Below are 21112 nucleotides of genomic sequence, written 5' to 3'. Positions count from 1 at the left end.
TGACAGTAGTGATTTTCTGGGGAATCGGTGAATTTTTTTGGTGGAACTCCATATTATCAAAGGTTGAATCAATAAAACTGAATTATAGTTCAAACTCTTTTCTTTTTATTTCATTTTTGGAAGCTTTTCACTTATATCGTACCATCTTCAGCATTCATTTCCTTTCATTCACATCCTATTTTGTATTATAATTTGCATGGATAATATTATTATAATAACAGAGTACATCCTCATGTTAGTGGTTTCTTTACTTTTCTTTCCATGTAAATTATAATACAAAATAGGATAAATGCTTAAATGTAAATGAAATCTTCTTGAAATAAAAATAAAATGAAAAAAGGAGTGTCCTATTTTAAAATACTAGATATGTCGGTTTTTCTTATGTAATCTTTATTAGGTATTTTTTCTTTAAATTTTTCGCAAAATGCATGTCCACTGGACTTAAACAAAAGTCAATAAAAGACTATTACTTTAAATGTAACTTGATATATGAATAAATATCATACAATTAATTAAGGTTTTTTAGTCGAGATAAAAAAGTCAATGGCACGAGTGGGATTCGAACCCATGATCTTCGGCTTGATACGCCGCTGCTCTACCACTTGAGGTATCGTGACCTCGATCCACTCAGACACCAACTTCCCATCTCAACCACACCTTTTGAATTTTCCCTCCTTTTTGCCATTTTTCAAAAGGTGTGGTTGAGATGGGAAGTTGGTGTCCGAGTGGATCGAGGTCATGATAGCTCAAGTGGTAGAGCAGTGGCGTACCAAGCCGAAGATCGTGGGTTCGAATCCTGCTTGTGCCATTGACTTTTTTATCTCGACTAAAAATCCTTAATTAATTGTATGATATTAATTGGTCAAGCGGACCATGAAACTAGTGAATTTATATGAATAAAAGTGTGTTTTGTATGTGGTTTTTTATTTTTATTTTTTTTAAATTAATTAATTAATTTTTTAAAGTTGTTCTTATGACATGATCCTAATAAAACATAAATTTTCGGATTATCCGGACTCTTGATCATCTGAACAAGTCCTGATAAATGGTTTTTACTGTAGTATGAAAATTTTTAAAGTTTAAAGCTCTCCGGATAGTTGGATGTTAAGCCCTCTTTTCATCCCAAATTATTAATATTTTTAAAAGTGAGTAGGAAACATTACGTTTTAGAATAGAACGCAGATGGAGATGCGGTCCAATAAATTATTCTCATCGCTTTGACAAACATATCCAGCTGCTCTCAGATATATGAAATGAGATATGTTAAGTGTCTCTGCGATATGTCTTGTGTCATTTGGTTATTTGTATTTATCATCAACAGTTGAAAGACGACCAAAGCATTTTGCGTTTTTCAAATCAAAATTTCCGCTTCTGAACCGAGCAAACCACTTAAGGCGGAAGGTTCCTAAACTGCCATTACCTACATTTCACAAATTTTCCTAGCAGTTTGAGCTGCAGTTTTCCCTTTGCTGTAATAAAAAACCATTAAGTGACAAAAACGCGCTAATTTTTCCTCCATTTTTAAATTAAACAAAACACCTTGTAAAAATATGAGATCACAAATGGTACTGACAAATAAAAACACATTAACTCAAATCCATTTTTAGAGTATATAAACAATAATGACAAAATCAACATTGCTTCAAAACTCAAAACTGGTAAAATTGAATAATTGCAAAATCATAGATTTACTTTACAAGCAATTGTTGAAGTGATTATTAATTAAATTTGAGCAAAAGAAAAATGAAAATATTAAAAACTTATGCTAGTTGTAGCATGCTATACATTAAATGTATGGTTTTTTAGGTAAATATGCCACTGGACCTGATCAAGTGGAACCTATGTTCCGCTACCTGAAATCAACTTTCCAAGCTTTACAACTTGTAGTTGTAGTACTTCCAGGAAAGACCCCAGTTTATGGTATTTTTTAATATTTTTAAGTCCCAAACAATATGCAATATAAATTATTATTGTTTTATTTTAGCTGAGGTTAAGAGAGTAGGTGATACAGTATTAGGAATGGCTACACAGTGTGTCCAAGCGAAAAATGTTAACAAGACATCGCCTCAGACTCTGTCGAACCTCTGCCTCAAGATCAACGTGAAACTTGGCGGCATCAACAGTATTCTCGTTCCGAGCATAAGACCCAAGGTTTTCAACGAACCCGTCATCTTCCTCGGCGCCGATGTCACCCACCCTCCGGCGGGTGACAACAAGAAGCCGTCGATTGCCGCTGTGGTTGGCTCAATGGACGCCCATCCGAGCAGGTATGCTGCTACTGTTCGCGTTCAACAACACAGACAAGAAATCATACAGGAATTGTCTTCGATGGTCAGGTACGGGATTTTAAGCCATGCCAATTTTTGAAAATTATAATCTGCTATATTTTATTGTTTCATTTTTTTTTTTTTTTTCCAGGGAGTTGCTGATTATGTTTTATAAGAGTACTGGAGGGTATAAACCTCATAGGATTATTTTATATAGAGATGGTGTTTCAGAAGGGCAATTTTTACATGTAAATATTATTTTGTTAAATTAAAGATGCAAGTTAAATTTAAAACCACAACTGGTATTAAATCATTAATTTGTTTTTAGGTACTTCAACATGAACTTACTGCCATTCGGGAAGCCTGTATTAAATTAGAAGGAGATTACAAGCCTGGAATAACTTTTATTGTCGTACAAAAACGACATCACACAAGGTTAATTTTTTTTAATAATAAATAAAATAATAAAAATAAACATAATAAATTTAAAAAAAAATTACTATAATTGTTTTCTTTAGATTGTTTTGTGCCGACAAGAAAGAACAAAGTGGGAAATCAGGAAACATTCCTGCAGGTACAACAGTCGACGTTGGCATTACACATCCGACTGAGTTTGACTTTTACCTCTGCAGCCATCAAGGAATTCAGGTATTAACGAGTCGAATCTTTTTTGTCTTACAGCGGTAACGAAACGTTTTTGTTACAGGGGACGAGTCGACCGTCACATTATCACGTCCTGTGGGATGACAACCACTTCGATTCGGATGAGCTGCAGTGTCTCACTTACCAGCTCTGCCATACTTACGTTAGGTGTACGCGGTCTGTCTCCATACCCGCTCCAGCGTACTATGCCCATCTTGTCGCTTTCAGAGCCAGATATCACCTCGTTGAGAAAGAACACGACAGGTAATATAAATTGTTTTATTTGTGTTTTACTGTCGGACAACAGGACAAAAATTATTGCCGGGGGAAATAAAATTGTCTGTGTATGAGGGGATGTTTGGTTATTAGAAATGTCTGTTTGAGAAAGTCTGACGATAGATTTTTTTTTTTCTAAATATCGTCAACATTTAACTACATGGTTGTTTCATTTTATTATTTCCAGTGGTGAAGGATCTCATCAGTCAGGCTGTAGTGAGGACAGGACTCCTGGAGCGATGGCCAGGGCCATCACAGTACATGCCGATACAAAGAAAGTCATGTATTTTGCATAAGAAAAAAAAAACACCAAAGACCACCTGCCACTATACATGGGAAATAACCAACTTTAATATTACTTCATAAGTATATATATATTAAGTATATATTCTACATAAAAATATATATAATATATAATATGATAATAATTATATTACATAATAATATTATATATATTATATATAATTTTATATACATATAAATCAGAGAGAAAAAGGGAAAAAAAATGAGAGAAGAAGAAATATGAAACTGCATTAGTTCTGCCAAGAGTTAAAATGGGGTGAAAAAAGTCCAATTTTATTATTTACAAAACATTGTTGTATATATAATAAGTAAATTTAACTTCCGTATATTTACATTTTTACTTATTTGACTACTTTTTTTAAGTTATTACTACAGTACTTTTTTTTTCTTTTCTTTTTTAACGCCCACTAAATAAATGTCTAAATCTATTTTGTATTTATTACACAGCTTTAAAATAAAATGTTGCTCATTTCAGTCGTACTTAAGTTGTTAAAATGAGCTCTTTAAAGGTTGTTATTATTTTAAAATATATTTTATTAGTTGTAAGGTTTGGTAAAAAGGCCGGTTTTTCTTTTTCTCTTAATTGCAGCTCTCAACGTCTGAAAATCTCGCTCAGTGTTTTTTTGAAGTACGTTTTTAGTTTTTATCGACCCCCCACTCAAACTTTAATAGTTCAGTATAATTTTTTTTATACTATATATATTGTAACTTTTTTTTTCTATAATATGCTATTTAGACATTTATTCAATTAGTTTTAGTCATTGCCAGCCTCTTAAGTGTGTGACATTTAGTGTAAGTTGAACTATGGGGTTTACAATTGTGCTCACTAAATTGGGGACACTTTCCAAACGTATGACAGACTAGGAAATCTGCTCATCACTTATTTGGCACATTAATTTGTACAATGTTACCTTAGATAAATTCAAAAATGTCTGTCAATTAAGGAAAAAAATCTTGCCCATAGGTTTGAGGTTCATAATAAATGTTTTTATCAATTCCCTTTAACCCTTAAAAGAATTATTTTGTAACCTTTTTGCTATCAATTAATCAATTGTTTTAATATTATATAAAAAAAACTTGTGTATAGGTTAAAAAAATGATTGAATTTGAATGTATCACAAACAGATTTTTAATGTACTGTAAATTTTTATAGGTGTGTTCAAAATATTGTGATGACAGTAGAAACAAATTAAATCATATTCACAGTAAAAATTATGTTTTATAAAAAAAATTATCTTTAAAAAAAATCAAGTTTTCTCCGTGCTATCAGCGTATTACATTAATTTATAATGAAAACTCAAATAAACTAGCACAAAATTGTATTTAATAGATAATGCACTCCAAATAGACTTATAAGTTGTGAAGAAAAGTTCAATTTTAGGGTTAAGTTTTTATCATTGGATGTGGGTGCGTTTTGTAGAGTTCGGCGTGGGAATTTCTCAACTGTGATGATAACATTCCCAATTTGACAGTGCAAAGGACCGGGACCATGTAGAATTTTCCGGAAAACGGCCTAAAGTACATATTGCAATAACATTTTCAAATATCCCTTACGCCATGGTGAACATTTCTCGAAATCCCGTGTTAATAAATTGTTACCAGTTTGAACAGTACCAATAACCTGTGATCAAATTGTTCTTAACTCAAGCCAGATCAAAATTCATCATTGAATGTGAAATCAGAAATGATCGTGTTTTGATTAATTTAGTCGACAATTTATTCAATTCGAAGGGGTTATGCTGAGGTAGATTTTGAATTTTTTACGCTTTGCCAATTGCAGCAGTACAAAACCAATTTTTATATTTTTGTAAAATCGCCTAACAGATGCTGAATAAGTGGGTTTCATATTATTTTATTTAAATTATATATTGTCAAGCTCTCTACAGTAATTTTAATATAATGTAATTGCTATCTGTTTTATCATTAGTCTCAACAAATTTCTCAAAATATAAATCCAACAAATTTTTTTTTTACATTATAGACTGAATTATTAGTTTTTTTCTTAGTTGTTAGAAAACAGTGCTTATTAAAGTTTTTCTAATGCTTTATTTAAATACGGATTTCATAGAATTTAATCTGTTTAGTTACTAGTCACGTTATTTAAAGGGAAATTTGTTATAATTTTGTGCATTGTGTGTTATAACAATAGTTTTTATTTTGTGCTGGTAGCATCTGCATCTTTAATTTATTTCTACTGTTATTCCAATGGAGATCGTTATATTAAGCTTTTGATGATTGAATTATTTTTATAACGATAAAAGTTGTAAAGAAATCGCTAAATTATTTTGGTGTCCGTTGTGTATGGATTTTTGACATAAATACACCATCCCCTGGTTTTCAAATCAAATAACAATCAAATTCATGCCTTGTCAAAATTGAAAGCGGCATTGCCCTTTTTATTATCCAATTTCCATCTTCACTGTGATCTATTATATAATATTGCAATGGGCTTTTATTAATCTAATAAAGAACATATTAAGAGTACTAAAAATTGAATAGTAATTGTAAGTATAATAAGTGTGCCAGGAATTACAAATGTCTAACATTCCTTGAAAATATAGTAGAAATGAGTAAGTTGTATTTTATTCAATGTGAGATCCAGTTTTACTTGTTGGAATACCATTAAAAAAATTATTTAAAAAAATACAAATTAAATTATGGACTGTCTTTTTGGGGATACACCAAATATACTGTAGTATCGCATTTAAAAAATGCATATAGTTTTAAGAATTAAATTAATATGTTGTACTTTTGAGAAAAAAATATATATCTTCTTTTATATAAAAAAAATTATCTTAAGAAGTGGATAAGTAGTATTAATGTGGTTCATGAGCTAATTAGTAAGAATATATTTAAAAAAAAAAATAGTTGACTTAATGTCACTAGTGTTCAGGAGAGCAATCTTAATTTATTGTATAGGGTATTACCTAATTTAATTTAACTTTTTTAAATTACTATCATCATTTCTAAATATCATAAAAAAAGAGAAAAAAACCAGTTCAATATAAGACAACTGGGGAAAGAAAGTACCTGGGAAATTAATCAATTAGTCTTCTAAGCTGTTTATAATATTCCATATTATTCCAAGAAATTTAAAGAAATATAAAAATAAAGTTTTAGTTTTTCCTTGTGCCTTCATATTATTATTATTATTGCGAGACAAGTGAAATTGCAGTTATTGTTGTGAGAATTGTTGTTTAGCATTACCGTTCGTTCAATTAAAAGCAATTGAAATGTTCTTATTCAGCAATGTTTAGTGTAAGTACTAGGTGTACATTAATATCATTAATAAAATACGTTATGTATGTTATTCTACTCTTGTTATTCATTTTTTACTTCCCATTATTTATTAACCGCAATGTACTTGTAGTACTATGTAGCCAAGATTTAACAGGTGACTATTAATTAATTAAGGTATTTATTAATATTAAGGTATTAATAGAAGAGAGATAAAGTGAATAAAATTTGGAAACAAAAGATGTTAAAATGAGTGTTATGCGGAGGGACCTTTTGCAAATGAAAGATTTCCAATGCTCTTTCAAATGGAATTAATTATCTTAGTATGACTGGGTTGGTAAAGAAAATCAAATACGATACATTTATACAGTTTTAATAAATACAGTAAGTTGAATTCAAAAATTTGCATATAATTAAAGATATACGATTACAATTAATAATTAACACTCATTCTGGAGGCCGATCGGCTGTAGACTACCTGCGTTCTGACCCATTTTGACTCGTCCTGACCTGGCTCCATGTGGTGTCCGCCGGTACGGCTGTCTTGGCAATGCTTCAATAATGTTAAGTAAATTTTTAAGTAAATCACAATAGCTCAAGTGGTAGAGCAGCGGCGTATTTAGCCGAAGGTCGTGGGTTCAAATCCCGCTCATGACACTGACTTTTTTTATCTCAACCGATACCTTACATAAAGATTAATTAATTGAAAGATGTTATTTGGTCAATCGGACCACAAAATCTAATGAATTTAAAATTAATGGACACATGCACAAACAGCACTACACACTTATGTGTGATTTAACAAACATGACAAAATTCGGAATTTTTTTTTCCCCATCCACCTCCCCACCATACCTAAGGGAGATCCCATACCGGCGGACCACGGCCACTAAACTAATTCAACTGGGATGCAAGTTTAGGGGATCTTATTGTGCTTAAAGTCTTCCTTCGACCTTGCCCTGAAAGGGAAGACCCAAGGAAGAAGGGAATTTTTTTTAAATTATTAATTTATCTACTCTAATAGGTCTCCCCCTTGCTGGTTAATCCTTTTGAACACACTTTCTAATAAATGCAATATTTTAATTAATAAATAACAATTATGGGTACAAGGAGTAACCAGCCCGGAATTAAAAGTTCAGGGAAATGCTAAGATTGTTTAACAAGTAACAACATAGGAAGAAAAATAAGAAAAAAGAAAGAAAGACAAAACTAATCAGGTACTTTGTCCACTGTAGCTCGGCTAACAGGCTTGGGGACCTCAAACGTCCTCTTTTCTTTAATTAGTTCGTTGAGGGTCAGTGGCCAAGTGTGGCAGAAGAGGAGCTTTAGTGGTTCCCTCACACTCTCAAGGAGGGGGCAGTTGAACAGTCTGTGTTGGACATTGTCATCAACTCCGCAGTCGGGACACAGTGGACTGTTAGCTCTACGGAATCGGTGCAAGTAAGCATTGAAATTTCCGTGACCTGTCATTATTTGTGTGATCCAGTAATCTGGTTGAAAACACTTTGCTTTTGCTCGGTCCTCAATACTGGGTAGAAACTCGTGGGTTAGTCTTCCCTTGGTGCTTCTGTCCCATCTTTCCTGCCACAAGTTGTCTATCCAAACTGTAAGGATCTCCCGGATCTGCTTTCTAGGTGCAGTTCGTAGCCTTTCCCTATCTGACGCATCCAAATTTACCATTGTTGGCTCCTTTCCATCTCTTAGCTGCCGGATTGCAATTTTACTGTGGAGGACAATGTCTATTGGTGCAGCGGAAGCAAGGACTTGGAGGGCGTGAGTAGGGGCTGTCCTATAAGCTTTAGACGTTCTCAGGAGCGCTATTCTTTGACTCTGCTCGAGGATGCTTCTACTCCTGCTTTGACAAAATTCGGAATGTCAAAAAAATATTACATATTTTTCAACATAAAAACTTATCTTGAAAAAAAAAATTATAAATTTTTGAAATTACTAACTGTTGAAATAGTTTTAGTATCTTGCTCTTCATGGTGATTTTCGTGTAACTCAGTAACAAGTGCAAAATCGTTAGGTTCTAACATAGGACAAATTCCTTGATTGGTCATATTTTTCAAATCTTATACGATTTAATTTTTTTTTTTTTGCTCCATGGTTTTTTCTTTCTCAAAAAACAAAGGACATCAAGATGAAACAAGAAACTGATTTCTGAGGTGGAAGGCGGTACATAAAATTGGATTTTTTTTTTTAGCTCAGGCTTTTTTTCCAGCATCAGCTCATAGGCCAGAGCCACCATCTTTATTTTATTATTTCTATTTCTTTTATTATACTATTATTTAAATTTTCACTCCAGTTCTATCAACGAAGTCGACAATAGCGGAGTAAATGCACCTTGACTCCGATTTTATTATTTCTTCGTAGCTTGCTACTGTATTTTTTGGAAGGTGACTTACCACCTCATTTAACATTTCTTCTCGAGCTCAATTATATTTTTTACATTCCATTATATGTTCCAGTGTTTCCACTGCTCCGCATGCACATAACTCGTCCATGGACAGGTTTATCTTTTTTAAATATTTTTTACATATGCAACACATCCACTATTTCGTTACCATGAATTCCGCAGTGTGCAGCTACCCAAATAATTTAATATTAATCTTATTTTCTTCGTACACACGAGATTGGAGTTAACCAACGATTTCTGGGGAATCTGTACAATTATTAATTAATTTGAAAATAAAAATAATCTCAAAATACTTTCTTCTGCAGCTGTAAGATTTAATGGGAGCATGAGAAGATTTATCATAGTGATAGTTTAATTTGAAATATAATGTATGAAGGAATTTATTTTGAACAATTTGAAGAAGTTTTATATCAGTGTAGAAGTGGAGATTTCAGATGATTGAGTTATATTTAAAAATTGATCAAACAAGTGACTTATGTAGATGGACATAGCAAGAAATATTGTTGAACTGATAGATACTTCGGATGATGAAGCCAAGCATTTTAAAGAAGCGATTTTTGATTTATTGTAAATTTAGCTAAAAGGTAAGATTACTATCAAAAATGACACTGATACAAGTTACTCTGGTTAACAAGCTGTGATTAATTAAGCCTAAGTAAATTCTACAATTTAAGAGTGGGAAAAAGGAGATGTTTTGTAAGACAAAGTCATAGTAAAAAATTTAGAATTATTTAAGAATAGTTTGTGACACCAGCCAGAAAGATTATTTAGAACGTTTTGTACATTAATGCAATCTAAGGTAGACAAAATTTTTGCATATATTTTTAGGTGGTCAGTGAATAGAAAAAACTTGGTACCAGAACAAGGTGAATATCATTAATGAAGAGGAGAAAGAGAAAAGGACCAAGGTAGGAGCCTTGTGGCACACCAGATAAAACAGAAAAGGGAAGAGATCTAAAAAAAACTTGATTTTAACTATTTGGGTGTGGCCAGATAAATAACAGTGTGGTCAAAGCTGAAGATTTCCAGATATTCCACTTCTAGCTTCTTAATAAGTTTGTTACGATCAATTTTGTCGAAGGCCTTGGAAAAATATACATATACATAATCCACCTGACAATCATCAGCTATACAATTTTGATATATGTATTAGCAAATGAATAACTGTTGATCTGATCAGAAGCCATGTTGTTGGGGAATAATAAACTTTTTGAGATTGTTTTTAACTTTTTTACAAACAAATATTGAATTTTAAATTAAATTTTATTTTATTTCTAAAATTTTTTAATCTCAACCAAGACCTTGCATAAAAGGAATAATTAATTGAAAGAAGTAACTTGGTAACCACTAAAATGTAAATGATTTAAATTAAATGAAAGACAATATTGATGAGTCGTGAGTTTTTATTTTATTTTTAGTTTTATTAACAACTGTAATTGCATATACTTAATATATAACTAAAAAAAGTAAACTTCCATCTGTCTCTCTTGTAAAATTTTCTTTTTTTGTGTTGTGTTTTCTTGTGGGTGTGCGATAATTAAATAAATTGTTAGGTCAAAATGCAGAACGTTACATTGAAAATTATTCTTAAAAAATTATTATTTATTTTTTACATAATAAACTAATACATTTTCTAATGGATTTCTCTTGAATGCCGAACATAGGTAAAATATTTCCAGTTGGAAAGTATAGATACTTTATAATTCTTTATATAGAACTCTTTTGTGTTGGAAATAGAGATAGATATGCAAAGTAAAGCTATATAGAAATAAAACAAAAGTTATTCAGAAATCGTGAGATGCGGTCTGGTGTATCTCACGATTTCTGAATAATTATCGATTAACGGTCACTAATCACCACACATAAAACAAAAGCTTTATTATTTAATATTTTTTAGAGTTATTTTTTCATTCGATAAAGTTAAAAATTTATGAATGACGTTGAAAGACGTGAAAGCGTGTTGGCCAAGTGTGTTTCCAGTTGGAAAGTATAGATACTTTATAATTCTTTATATAGAACTCTTTTGTGTTGGAAATAGAGGTAGATATGCTAAGTCGAGCGATATAGAAATAAAACAAAAGCTTTGTTATTTAATTTTTTTTAAAGTTATTTTTTCATTCGACAAAGATAAAAATTTATGAATGACGTTGAAGGAAGTGAATGCGTGTTGGCCAAGCGTGTTGTATGTTGAAGTTGTAAAGTATAGATACTTTATAATTCTTTATATAGAAATCTTTCATGTTGGAAATAGAGATAGATATTTAAAGTAGAGCAATATAGAAATAAAACAAGCTTCGTTATTTAATTTTTTTAAAGTTATTTTTTCATTCCACAGAGCTAAAAATTTATGAATGACGATTGAAGGTCGTGAAAGTGTGTTGGCCAAGCGTGTTTCCAGTTGGAAAGTATAGATACTTATATAAAGATAGATAGATAGATATGCAAAGTAGAGCTATATAGAAATAAAACAAAAGCTTCGTTATTTAATTTTTTAAAAGTTATTTTTTCATTCCACAAAGCTAAAAATTTATGAATGACGATTGAAGGGTGTGTGAGCATGTTGGCCAAACGTGAGGACTGAGGCTGCCCGTGAGTAGTTGTTTACTACCTGGCTACCAAAAACCTCGTTTTTATTAATAGAATCTGTGAATATCTTTGTTTCTTCTTTTCTTTTCAACACAATTTTTTCTATTTACAAGCCCTCTCGACGCTTTTAAATGGCAGGAGCCGAAAATGACGAGAAAAAACTGCTGGAACTGTTCGACGAAGGGTTCAAACTATTTCAGTTCGTCCACAACACGGACGAACCGACCAATAGTTTATGCGTTCAGGTATGTTTTTATGAGTTTATTTGTAATATTTTGTCTAATGCTGATTGACGCCGTAAATAGAAAGGAAGAGTTGCATAAAAGTACTCAGCCTGCTCTTCCAGTTATTTATGTTAACTTCAGCAGAATCTTATGTTTTAGTATTAATGAGCTCTTGAGCTGAAAACAGACACATTCTGCCAGCATAACAAAAAAGGCTTTAGCCGTGAATATTCTAAAACTTATCTGATTTGTGATTGTGATTTGGAAGCAAACGTGAAATTGCACAATAAATTGACATTTTGTTTACTGTATTTCATCTCATGTCATACTGGCCTGCCTATTCTCGATAGTTTTATCTATATAACAATAGGTATATTCTGTCAGATCTACTGGCCAACTAATATGAGTCACATTTGGGCAAGATGATCAGAAATGTGATACAGGCTCTCATTAAAGCCAAAATTGTTTAGTTAAATATTGTGTTTCAGCGAATCTGTAGCTGATCGTTCTCAATCATCCTGGTCTGCCTTTGCTCGCTGGCTTTTGTCATTGCCGGACGGGTTGTGGGTTATCCAGACAATAATGTACTTCTGTGGATTCCAATCCCTTCACGTTTCATATACATAACTTTAACATAAATAACCCACAGTCCCATAAACATGTCTAATCGATATTGCCAGCAAGAATAGGCAAAACAGGATGATCAGAGATGATTAAACTACATATTCTTAACTTACAAACAGCAGCCAGGATCTCACAATATTTGATTGTCAGAAAAGCAACTTGTTGGAGATTTTAAAATGATAAACTATAGTTGTATAAACTATAAAATTTCTGATCATCCTGGTCTACATTCGGCTCGTCAGAATGTGGCATTGCACAGTTGTCAGTGGACAATATATACTTATATAAATAGTGTTTTTTTTTTTACTTTCATCATATTTCACAACAAGACACAATGGACAAAATAAGACAATGCAAGCAGGAATAGACAGACTAGGATGATAAGAGATGACCAAACTAAACATTCTTAACCCTCAGACCTCAACTTAATATCAAAATATTATTTAATGTATGATTTTATTGTTAGAAAATGACTTGTGATATTTTGAAGAGATGAACAGCTTGAACAGTTCTGTTCATCCTGGTCTGCATTTACTCACTGCTTCGGCCTGTCAAAATGTGGTGTTTCGACATCGTCAGTGGACAGAGAATGGGTTATTTTGTCAATAGTGTACTCCTCTAACTTACAGCACATTTACAAACTTATAAAACGACACAATTGACAAAAAACACAGATCTATCAGTGAAAGTGATGAAATACCGAAACATGTCTGATATACAATGCCAGCGAGAATGGATAAACCAGGAATATCAGAGGCAACCAAACTTCATACTCTTAACCCTCAGAACTCAACTGATTATCATAAAATATTGGTTAATGTGTCATTTTATTGATAGAAAACAACTTTTGTGATATTTTGATGAGATGAATGTTGATTATCTTTGATAATTCTGGCCTAGAGTTTGTGTACTGTTTTGGCCTATCAAAATATGGCATTTTGCTGTCGTCAGTGGACAGTGTTTTTTTTCTTGTCATTAGTGTCATTTTGGTTGTCATCCTATTTTATAAATTAATTAAGGTTTTTAGTTGAGATAAAAACCTTAATTAATTGAAAGATATTAATTGGTCAAGCGGACCACGAAAACTAGTGAGTGAACTATATTTCATTAACTTGACACAAATGGACACAACTGACAAAAAACACAGACATATCAGTGAAGTTTATGAAGCAGTGAAATATGTCTGAAATACAATGCCAGTGAGAAATTGATAAACTAGGGTGATCAGAGATGACCAAACTTCACATTCTTAACCCTCATCTTAATATCATACAAATATTGTTTAATATGTGATTTTATTGATAGAAAACAACTTTTGTGATATTTTGATGAGATGAATGTTGATTATCTTTGATAATTCTGGCCTAGAGTTTGTGTACTGTTTTGGTCTATCAAAATATGGCATTTTGCTGTCGTCAGTGGACAGTGTTTTTTTTTGTCATTAGTGTCATTTTGGTTGTCATCCTATTTCATAAATTAATTAAGGTTTTTAGTTGAGATAAAAACCTTAATAATTGAAAGATATTAATTGGTCAAGTGGACCATGAAAACTAGTGAGTGAACTATTTCATAAACTTGACACAAATGGACACAACTGACAAAAAACAGACATATCAGTGAATTTTATGAAGCAGCGAAATATGTCTGAAATACAATGCCAGTGAGAAATTGATAAACCAGGATGAACAGAGATGACAAAACTTCACATTTTTAACCCTCATCTTAATATGATACAAATATTGTTTAATATGTGATTTCATTGATAGAAAACAACTTTTGTGATATTTTGATGAGATGAATGTTGATTATCTTTGATAATTCTGGCCTAGAGTTTGTGTACTGTTTTAGCCTATCAAAATATGGTATTTTGCTTTCGTCAGTGGACAGTGTTTTTTTTTCTTGTCATTAGTGTCATTTTGGTTGTCATCCTATTTCATAAATTAATTAAGGTTTTTAGTTGAGATAAAAACCTTAATAATTGAAAGATATTAATTGGTCAAATGGACCACGAAAACTAGTGAGTGAACTATTTCATAAACTTGACACAAATGGACACAACTGACAAAAAAAAAAAAACAGACTTATCAGTGAAGTTTATGAAGCAGTGAAATATGTTTGAAATACAATGCCAGTGAGAAATTGATAAACTAGGGTGATCAGAGATGACCAAACTTCACATTCTTAACCCTCATCTTAATATCATACAAATATTGTTTAATATGTGATTTTATTGATAGAAAACAACTTTTGTGATATTTTGATGAGACAAACAATTATCGTATTTGATTATACTGATCTGGAGTTGGGCACTGTTTTGGCCTATCAAAATGTGACATTTCATAAACTTAGAAAAGGACACAATTGACAAAATAACACACAGATGTATAAACTGTAAGACAGTGAGAGTAGGTAGATGAGATGATCAAACTACACATTCTTAACAGAAAAAAAAAAGATCAAAACTCAACTTAATATCATAAAATATATTTAATGCATGATTTTATTGATGGAAAACAACTTGTGTGATATGTGACAAACCTTGATTATCTCTGATAATACTTTTTGGACTGCTAAAAACGAGGCAATTTTGCTATCACCATTGGACAGACTGTGACTTTAACAGTAAACTAATTTTTGGAGCGCTAACTTAAAGCCTTTTACATATTACAAACTTATAAATAAGAATAATTGATAAAAAATGCAGATTTTTTCAAGGTGATGAAATACCAAAATATGTATGATAGTGCCAGTGTGAATAGGCAGGACTTGGAATGGGATGATCAAATTTGATGATCTTTACCAAGCAGATGTCAATCAGAATGCTAGTTTTGTTATAATGTATGCTCATTGTCACAATTTTTGCCTGTCAAGATAAAATATTTCACCATTGTCGGTAGTTGGTCTGATTGTTATTTTATCATATTTGTACTTTTTGGAGTTTATTGACATTATCACATCACATTTTATAAATTTTAAAAGTGAAACGGTTGATGAATTATGCACAAAATACAAAAGTTGGTGAATGGGTTCTTACAGTCAAATCCAATCAGGATTATCAGAAACGACAATGTAATTTTTGTTTAATATTTTCTTGTTTTCATCAATATGTCTAGTTTAAATTTGTTTCCTTTTTTTTAGAACAAAGTCAAACAGGCGATGAGGATTTTTGAAGAGGCGACTCGGCTTACATCCGCTGTTGGGATATTCAGCACGAATGAGAACGTGGACGAGATTGCCACTGAGAATCTGCGCCTTTTCCTCTTGCCAGCGCTGCTTGGCTCGTTAGCGCTTAAATTAACAGGCAACTCGAACAGAATAGAGATCGTCGAAACGGGAGACACGTATTTCAGGGACTTTTTGCAAAGGTGTAACGACTATGAGATATCCAACGTCGACATACCCGCCCCTGAAGCCATCATTCAGTCTGAACAGTCACCACCACAGAAACGATGCACCTTTGACATCTTGTCTGCTGCCAAAAACCGAGCGCACAAAATTCAGAGGTACAAAGAAGAAAAGGCGCTAGAGGAAGAATTGGCGCAGTTGTTAAAAGCAGTAGAAAGTCCTAATGTCGATGAAGAAATTAAAAGAGAATATTATCTTAAACTTATTAAATCTTATGTCGGTAAGGCCGAAGAAGAGTTGGATTGCTTGCAGTCGGAAAAGAAAATTCTAATACACATAAAGAACAACGCCAAAGTATTTTATTACAATATAAATTTTATTGAATTTTTGTTCAAATTTTTGTTTAATTTTCAGAATGACTCGTTGGCCAGTAGTGAAGACACAAAGAGGCGAGGGAAGATCCCTCCACCTAAGCCATTGATGCCGGTCATTATAACAAAAGATGAGGTCCAAAAGGCGGTTTACGGAGCCGGCTACCCGAGTCTGCCTACAATGACCGTCCAGGAGTTCTATGACAAAAGGGTCCGTGATGGGATTTTTCCCGACCCGTCAAAACAGAGCACCAGCTTAATGGCGATGGCATCTCAAGGTATCAGCCCGAGGGATGAGGAAGAACGTGAAAATAAGGAAAAGGAAGCGCGCGAAGACAGAGACGACCAAATGGAGCTCAATAGGCAAAGAGCGATGGACGAATTCAAGGATGATAACAAGCGTGGTTATGGAAACCGATACAATAGAAGCTAACTAAATCTTTATAAAAATTTATTTAAATCGTTTAAAATCATTGGGTTCTACAAATACATTTTGATTCAACATTTGATTTAAAATTAAATTACAATTCAAATAAGTAACCATATGCTGGAATTATTGTTTAATAAACATTTTTATTGGTATAATAAAATAACAAATTCCTAAAAATATCAAGGACAGTCCAAACACCTTAGGATTTTCAGTAGTAAACTAAAGTCCAGTTATGTCCCAACTAAAAATCTTTACAAAAAATATTCAATAAATATAAGTGTATAAATATTAGTATAATCATATAAGTGAAATAAAGTACAAGTTAGTTTGAAAATCGATTGCTATCAATCAAATATCGAGTCAAGTCACAAACAGCATTGTTTGTGTGCATCTTTTTGCAATTATTATTAATTGTTTTAAATGTTGTAATATATGTACATAAACATTAATTAAAATAATTAATAAAACTCTTCTTTATGAATATATCCACCTAATACATTATTTATATTATACATTCACCTTTATCTTTAAAAAAAAGAAAAAAAAAAGACTAATGATAGATTTATTGCACTTGAACACTTGTATTTTACTTTTAACCTGATTATCAAATGAATAAAAAAAAACTTTTTTGATTTAATGCTATTTAACAATAAATGAAAATAAATCTTTAAGATTATTCCAAGGTAATGACAAAGAAACAATTGATAAGCTAGTATAATAGCATTTTAATCATTTTATGACTCCTAATTTTCAAATTTGAGGTAAGTTTAATCATAGATAAAACTAATGGGAACGACACTTTTTTCCTGATTATTTTGACTAATAAAAGATAAACTAAAAATAGAGACAAGTATGCCAGTTGTTCAATACAACGCAAATTAAAAAATCAGTAAAAAGTAATGTAGATCCATGATATAAAACATCATCAAGTACAATTTATATTAAATTTTCAAAAGTTCAGTCCATATTTAAGTACTTCTTTTAATACTAAAACACATTACTACCAAGTACCTAATTATTTTACATTTGTTGGCAAGTAAAAGCGTATGCTACTACCTACTGCTATAACACTTTATCCTTTTAAATTTTTGAAATTTTATATTTATACAATTAAATTAAGCAAGTGTAAAAAAGCAATAAATAATAAATGCACTTGGTTCCAGTAATGGTTAATTTTAATTGCTCACTGAGGATGATAGGAAAGAAGTACCTTACAAAACTGTTACAGTTGTGCTTGTATATCTAAAATTTTGTCACTCGAATGATTGACAATTAACAAATTTCCATAATTTTCTACTCGTGCAAACATTTGGAATCTTCATCATTAATAAGTATTAAGTAACTCCCCCCCTCTCTCTCTCTCTCTCATTTTATTCATTTTTAAATTGTAAAATTATGTTTCAATTCCTAATCTAGTTTTCAAGAATCTACCTTGTATTACACTTATTTATTCATCTTTACAGTACTTAGACAAAGTTTATTTATTCTTGCGATGTTATTCAACAATAATATGCTCTGTATAAAACTATAACTTACAACTTTAACTTACTCTCACTTTAGTCTTTAGTTTCTTACTTCATTGCCGATTTTACAATAATTTGTTATTTTTATTTTATGTATGATGGGACTATAAACAAATATTACAATTGTAATTACACGTTAAATGTAAGACAGGTCCTAGCGTCCTTATATTCCCGTGTATTTTAATAAATAAATCATTAATCAATCAATCAATCTATCACTGTAGTTTTCGCGATCTCTCTGTTTCTTTTATGCAGTTTTTCATTTTCCGCTCTCTTTCAATATATCTGTCTCTCTCTACCTATCGCGGTCTCTGTGCCTTTTTTTGGAATTTTTCATTTTCCGCGCTCGCACTCTCTCTCTCTCTCTCTCTCTCTCTCTCTCTCTCTCTCTCTCTCTCTCTCTCTTAATCCATATATTCTATCTATCTATTTTTCGTGATTTCTTTGGGTTTTTCATTTTCCGCCCTCGCTCTTTCTCTCTCTCACTCTCTCTCTCTCTCTCTCTCTCTCTCTCTCTCTCTCTCTCTGCCTATCTGTTATCATCTCTCGCAATCTTTCTGTATCTTTTTTGCCATTTTTCATGTTTCGCCCTCGCACTTTCTCTCTCTCTCTCTCTCTCTCTCTCTCTCTCTCTCTCTCTCTCTGTCTATTTATCTATTCTATCTATCTCTCGCGATCTCTCTGGGTCTTTTTTTCCGTTTTTCATTTTCCGCCCTCGCTCTTTCTCTCTCACTCTCTCTCTCTCTCTCTCTCTCTCTCTCTCTCTCTCTCTCTCTCTCTCTCTCTCTCTCTCTCTCTCCCTCTCTCTGCCTATCTATATATCATTTCTCGTAATCTCTCTGTATCTTTTTTGCCATTTTTCATTTTTCGCCCTCCCACTTTCTCTCTCTCTCCCTCTCTGTCTATTTATCTATCTCTCGCGATCTCTCTGGGTCTTTTTTTCCGTTTTTCATTTTCCGCCTCCCCACTCACTCTCTCTCTCTCTCTCTTTTTGTTTTTACGTTTTCATTTTCCACCCTCTCATTCTTTTTCTCTCTATCTATCTGCCTATGTAATTAATTCTCTCTCCATATAGTTTTCAACTATATTTGTTTACCTTTCTGTCCTTTTCTTGTACTCTTGCCAACTCCCACTCTCTCTTTATTTATCTCACTTTATTTATGTATCTGTTTATAATTGAATCTATCTCATTCCCATTTTAAATATATCTATTCTTTTATTGAGACCTGGATGTAGATAAGCAGACAGATGGTAATTTGTAAAATCAGAAGTCATGTTAACCTCAGTTAATCCGGCGTTTAAAACAAAAAAAATTTTTTTTTTTTGGAAGTACTCTTTACTACTTTGTACTCCACTGCTTAAGTTACAGTTATAAGTCTGTCAACGCACTGTCGCGGCCACGAAGACCTTTTCCATTAATTCTAAGTTTGTATACTTCATTTTCTGATTTTGTGAGTGAGCTTGTTTCGATATTTTTTTTCGAAAAAAATGTAATGTGAAAATAAAGCAGTAAATTTTTTAAAATACCACGAAAAAGTTGAAAAAGTGCACAAATAATGACAAAAATAATAAAAAGTATGTATTTTACAGAAAATAAACATTTTTTTTAAATGTTATTGTTTGACTAATTTTTTCCATCCAAACGATCCGTCTAGATGTTTTTTTCTTACAGTTTCAACAATTTTCCGCGGCATAATAAAATTAGGTGAGTTGAGAGGGTATAATAAAATAATCTGATACAGAAGTAAATAAATATTACGTCCTCTAAAATATTAACGTATTATTATTTTCAGAAGAGATATGTAGATGGTTTTTTTTCAGTTATCTCGATGATAACTACATGTAATTTTTATTTGAACAGTATCGAAATTTTATTCCATGATGTATGGGTCTCTTACTCTTCATCCCAAGGATTTTTTTTGAAAATGTGGTCAATTTTCGCGCTAGTTAGGCATGAAAAATATCAAGTTAACAAGTTTTGTTTCAAAATCCTTCCGAATTTAAAAATAGTAATATTTATTATGTAACATGGCTTTTTTAAAAAAAGGCTTATTGTTTTTCGATCTTTATAATTTGCGAGTTAATTTTTTTTTTTAAATTTCCTGCTTTATTTGCCCATTAATTGTTTAATCAGCAAGCTGCATGACCAAGATGGAAGAAGGACTCAAGATTGTCGATGCAAAAATCTTAAAAAAAGCTATATACAATGAAAAATTTAAAATTATTATTATTTTTTAAATAAGACTCTGATGATGAGTGTAAATTCCTGAACGTCCAAAAAGTAGGCAACCGAATTTTTATTCCATGATCTGTCTTTTACTCTTCTTCCCAAGGATTTTTTTGAAGATGTAGGCAATTTTCCGTAGGATTTTTTTTAAATCGGGGGAGGCGAAAGAGAAACCAAAGGAGCCGGTAGTAAACCACAAATTTCCTGTAGGCCCTTGAAACATCGCCCACTCCATTTGATGTTTTCGAGTTCTTAAAACAAACATCATCCCGAGTTATAACAAACATAATGACTGGCGAGTCCATTGATACGAAGATGAATAATCAAGATAAATAGAAGAAAAGAAAAAAAAGCAAGACGGCGCACGGTGGAAGAAGAAAAAAAAATCAGGGATTCCTGATGATGATCATCCGGCGGAATGGAAGGAAGTGGAAGTCAACCCCCGGCGCGCTCCCACCACCCGGCCCGGCTCGTCTCGCTGTTGTAGCAGTCAGTCGCCAAGGCAACTCTGGTAAGACATGTCCTTCGGTGCCCACTCGATGTAATTTTGACACGCGGTTTTTTATTTTGGTGAATTTGTTTTTCTCTCTTCAAGCCGTGAATTTCTATTATGCCGGAGCTTTGTTGGATAAATTAAGGTG

At 32.1% G+C, this 21112-nt stretch overlaps 2 protein-coding genes across 3 annotated transcripts in view; both read left to right on the top strand.

Moving 5' to 3' along the window:
- LOC106668600 (protein argonaute-2) overlaps positions 1–6798 on the top strand; it is a 30150-nt gene extending 23352 nt beyond the window's left edge. Inside the window, exons 7-13 of the mRNA XM_024225634.1 lie at positions 1802–1920; positions 1985–2336; positions 2419–2515; positions 2596–2702; positions 2786–2915; positions 2974–3173; positions 3373–6798. Of these exons, the coding sequence (XP_024081402.1) occupies positions 1802–1920; positions 1985–2336; positions 2419–2515; positions 2596–2702; positions 2786–2915; positions 2974–3173; positions 3373–3481 (1114 nt within the window). The 3' untranslated portion in view covers positions 3482–6798. The remainder of the gene's footprint in view (positions 1–1801; positions 1921–1984; positions 2337–2418; positions 2516–2595; positions 2703–2785; positions 2916–2973; positions 3174–3372) is intronic.
- Positions 6799–11575: 4777 nt separating this feature from the next.
- Positions 11576–16735, top strand: LOC112126484 (immunoglobulin-binding protein 1b). 2 transcript variants are annotated; one of them, XM_024225642.1, is made up of 4 exons: positions 11576–11730; positions 11841–11972; positions 15714–16274; positions 16335–16735. In XM_024225642.1, the coding sequence occupies exons 2-4, from the start codon at positions 11859–11861 to the stop codon at positions 16722–16724; spliced, it is 1065 nt and encodes a 354-aa protein (XP_024081410.1). In that variant the 5' UTR covers positions 11576–11730; positions 11841–11858; the 3' UTR covers positions 16725–16735. The 2 variants fall into 2 exon arrangements, with proteins under 2 accessions (XP_024081410.1, XP_024081409.1); XM_024225641.1 differs by having other exon boundaries at positions 11593–11972.
- The last annotated feature ends 4377 nt before the right edge of the window (positions 16736–21112 follow it).

This window comes from Cimex lectularius, unplaced genomic scaffold (assembly GCF_000648675.2).
Source record: "Cimex lectularius strain Harlan isolate CLEC.00 unplaced genomic scaffold, Clec_2.1 scaffold111, whole genome shotgun sequence".
Lineage (NCBI taxonomy): Eukaryota > Metazoa > Arthropoda > Insecta > Hemiptera > Cimicidae > Cimex > Cimex lectularius.
The sequence above is the reverse complement of the archived record's forward strand: the minus strand, read 5'-3'. Positions and strand labels throughout refer to the sequence as shown.

What these genes read in the sequence shown, in the direction of transcription:
- LOC112126484 (XM_024225642.1), top strand. Translation starts at nt 11,859, where the DNA reads ATGGCAGGAGCCGAAAATGACGAGAAAAAACTGCTGGAACTGTTCGAC. An exon ending in CCAATAGTTTATGCGTTCAG is followed by an intron (nt 11,973 to 15,713) that starts GTATGTTTTTAT and finishes CCTTTTTTTTAG; the next exon opens with AACAAAGTCAAACAGGCGAT. An exon ending in ACATAAAGAACAACGCCAAA is followed by an intron (nt 16,275 to 16,334) that starts GTATTTTATTAC and finishes TTTAATTTTCAG; the next exon opens with AATGACTCGTTGGCCAGTAG.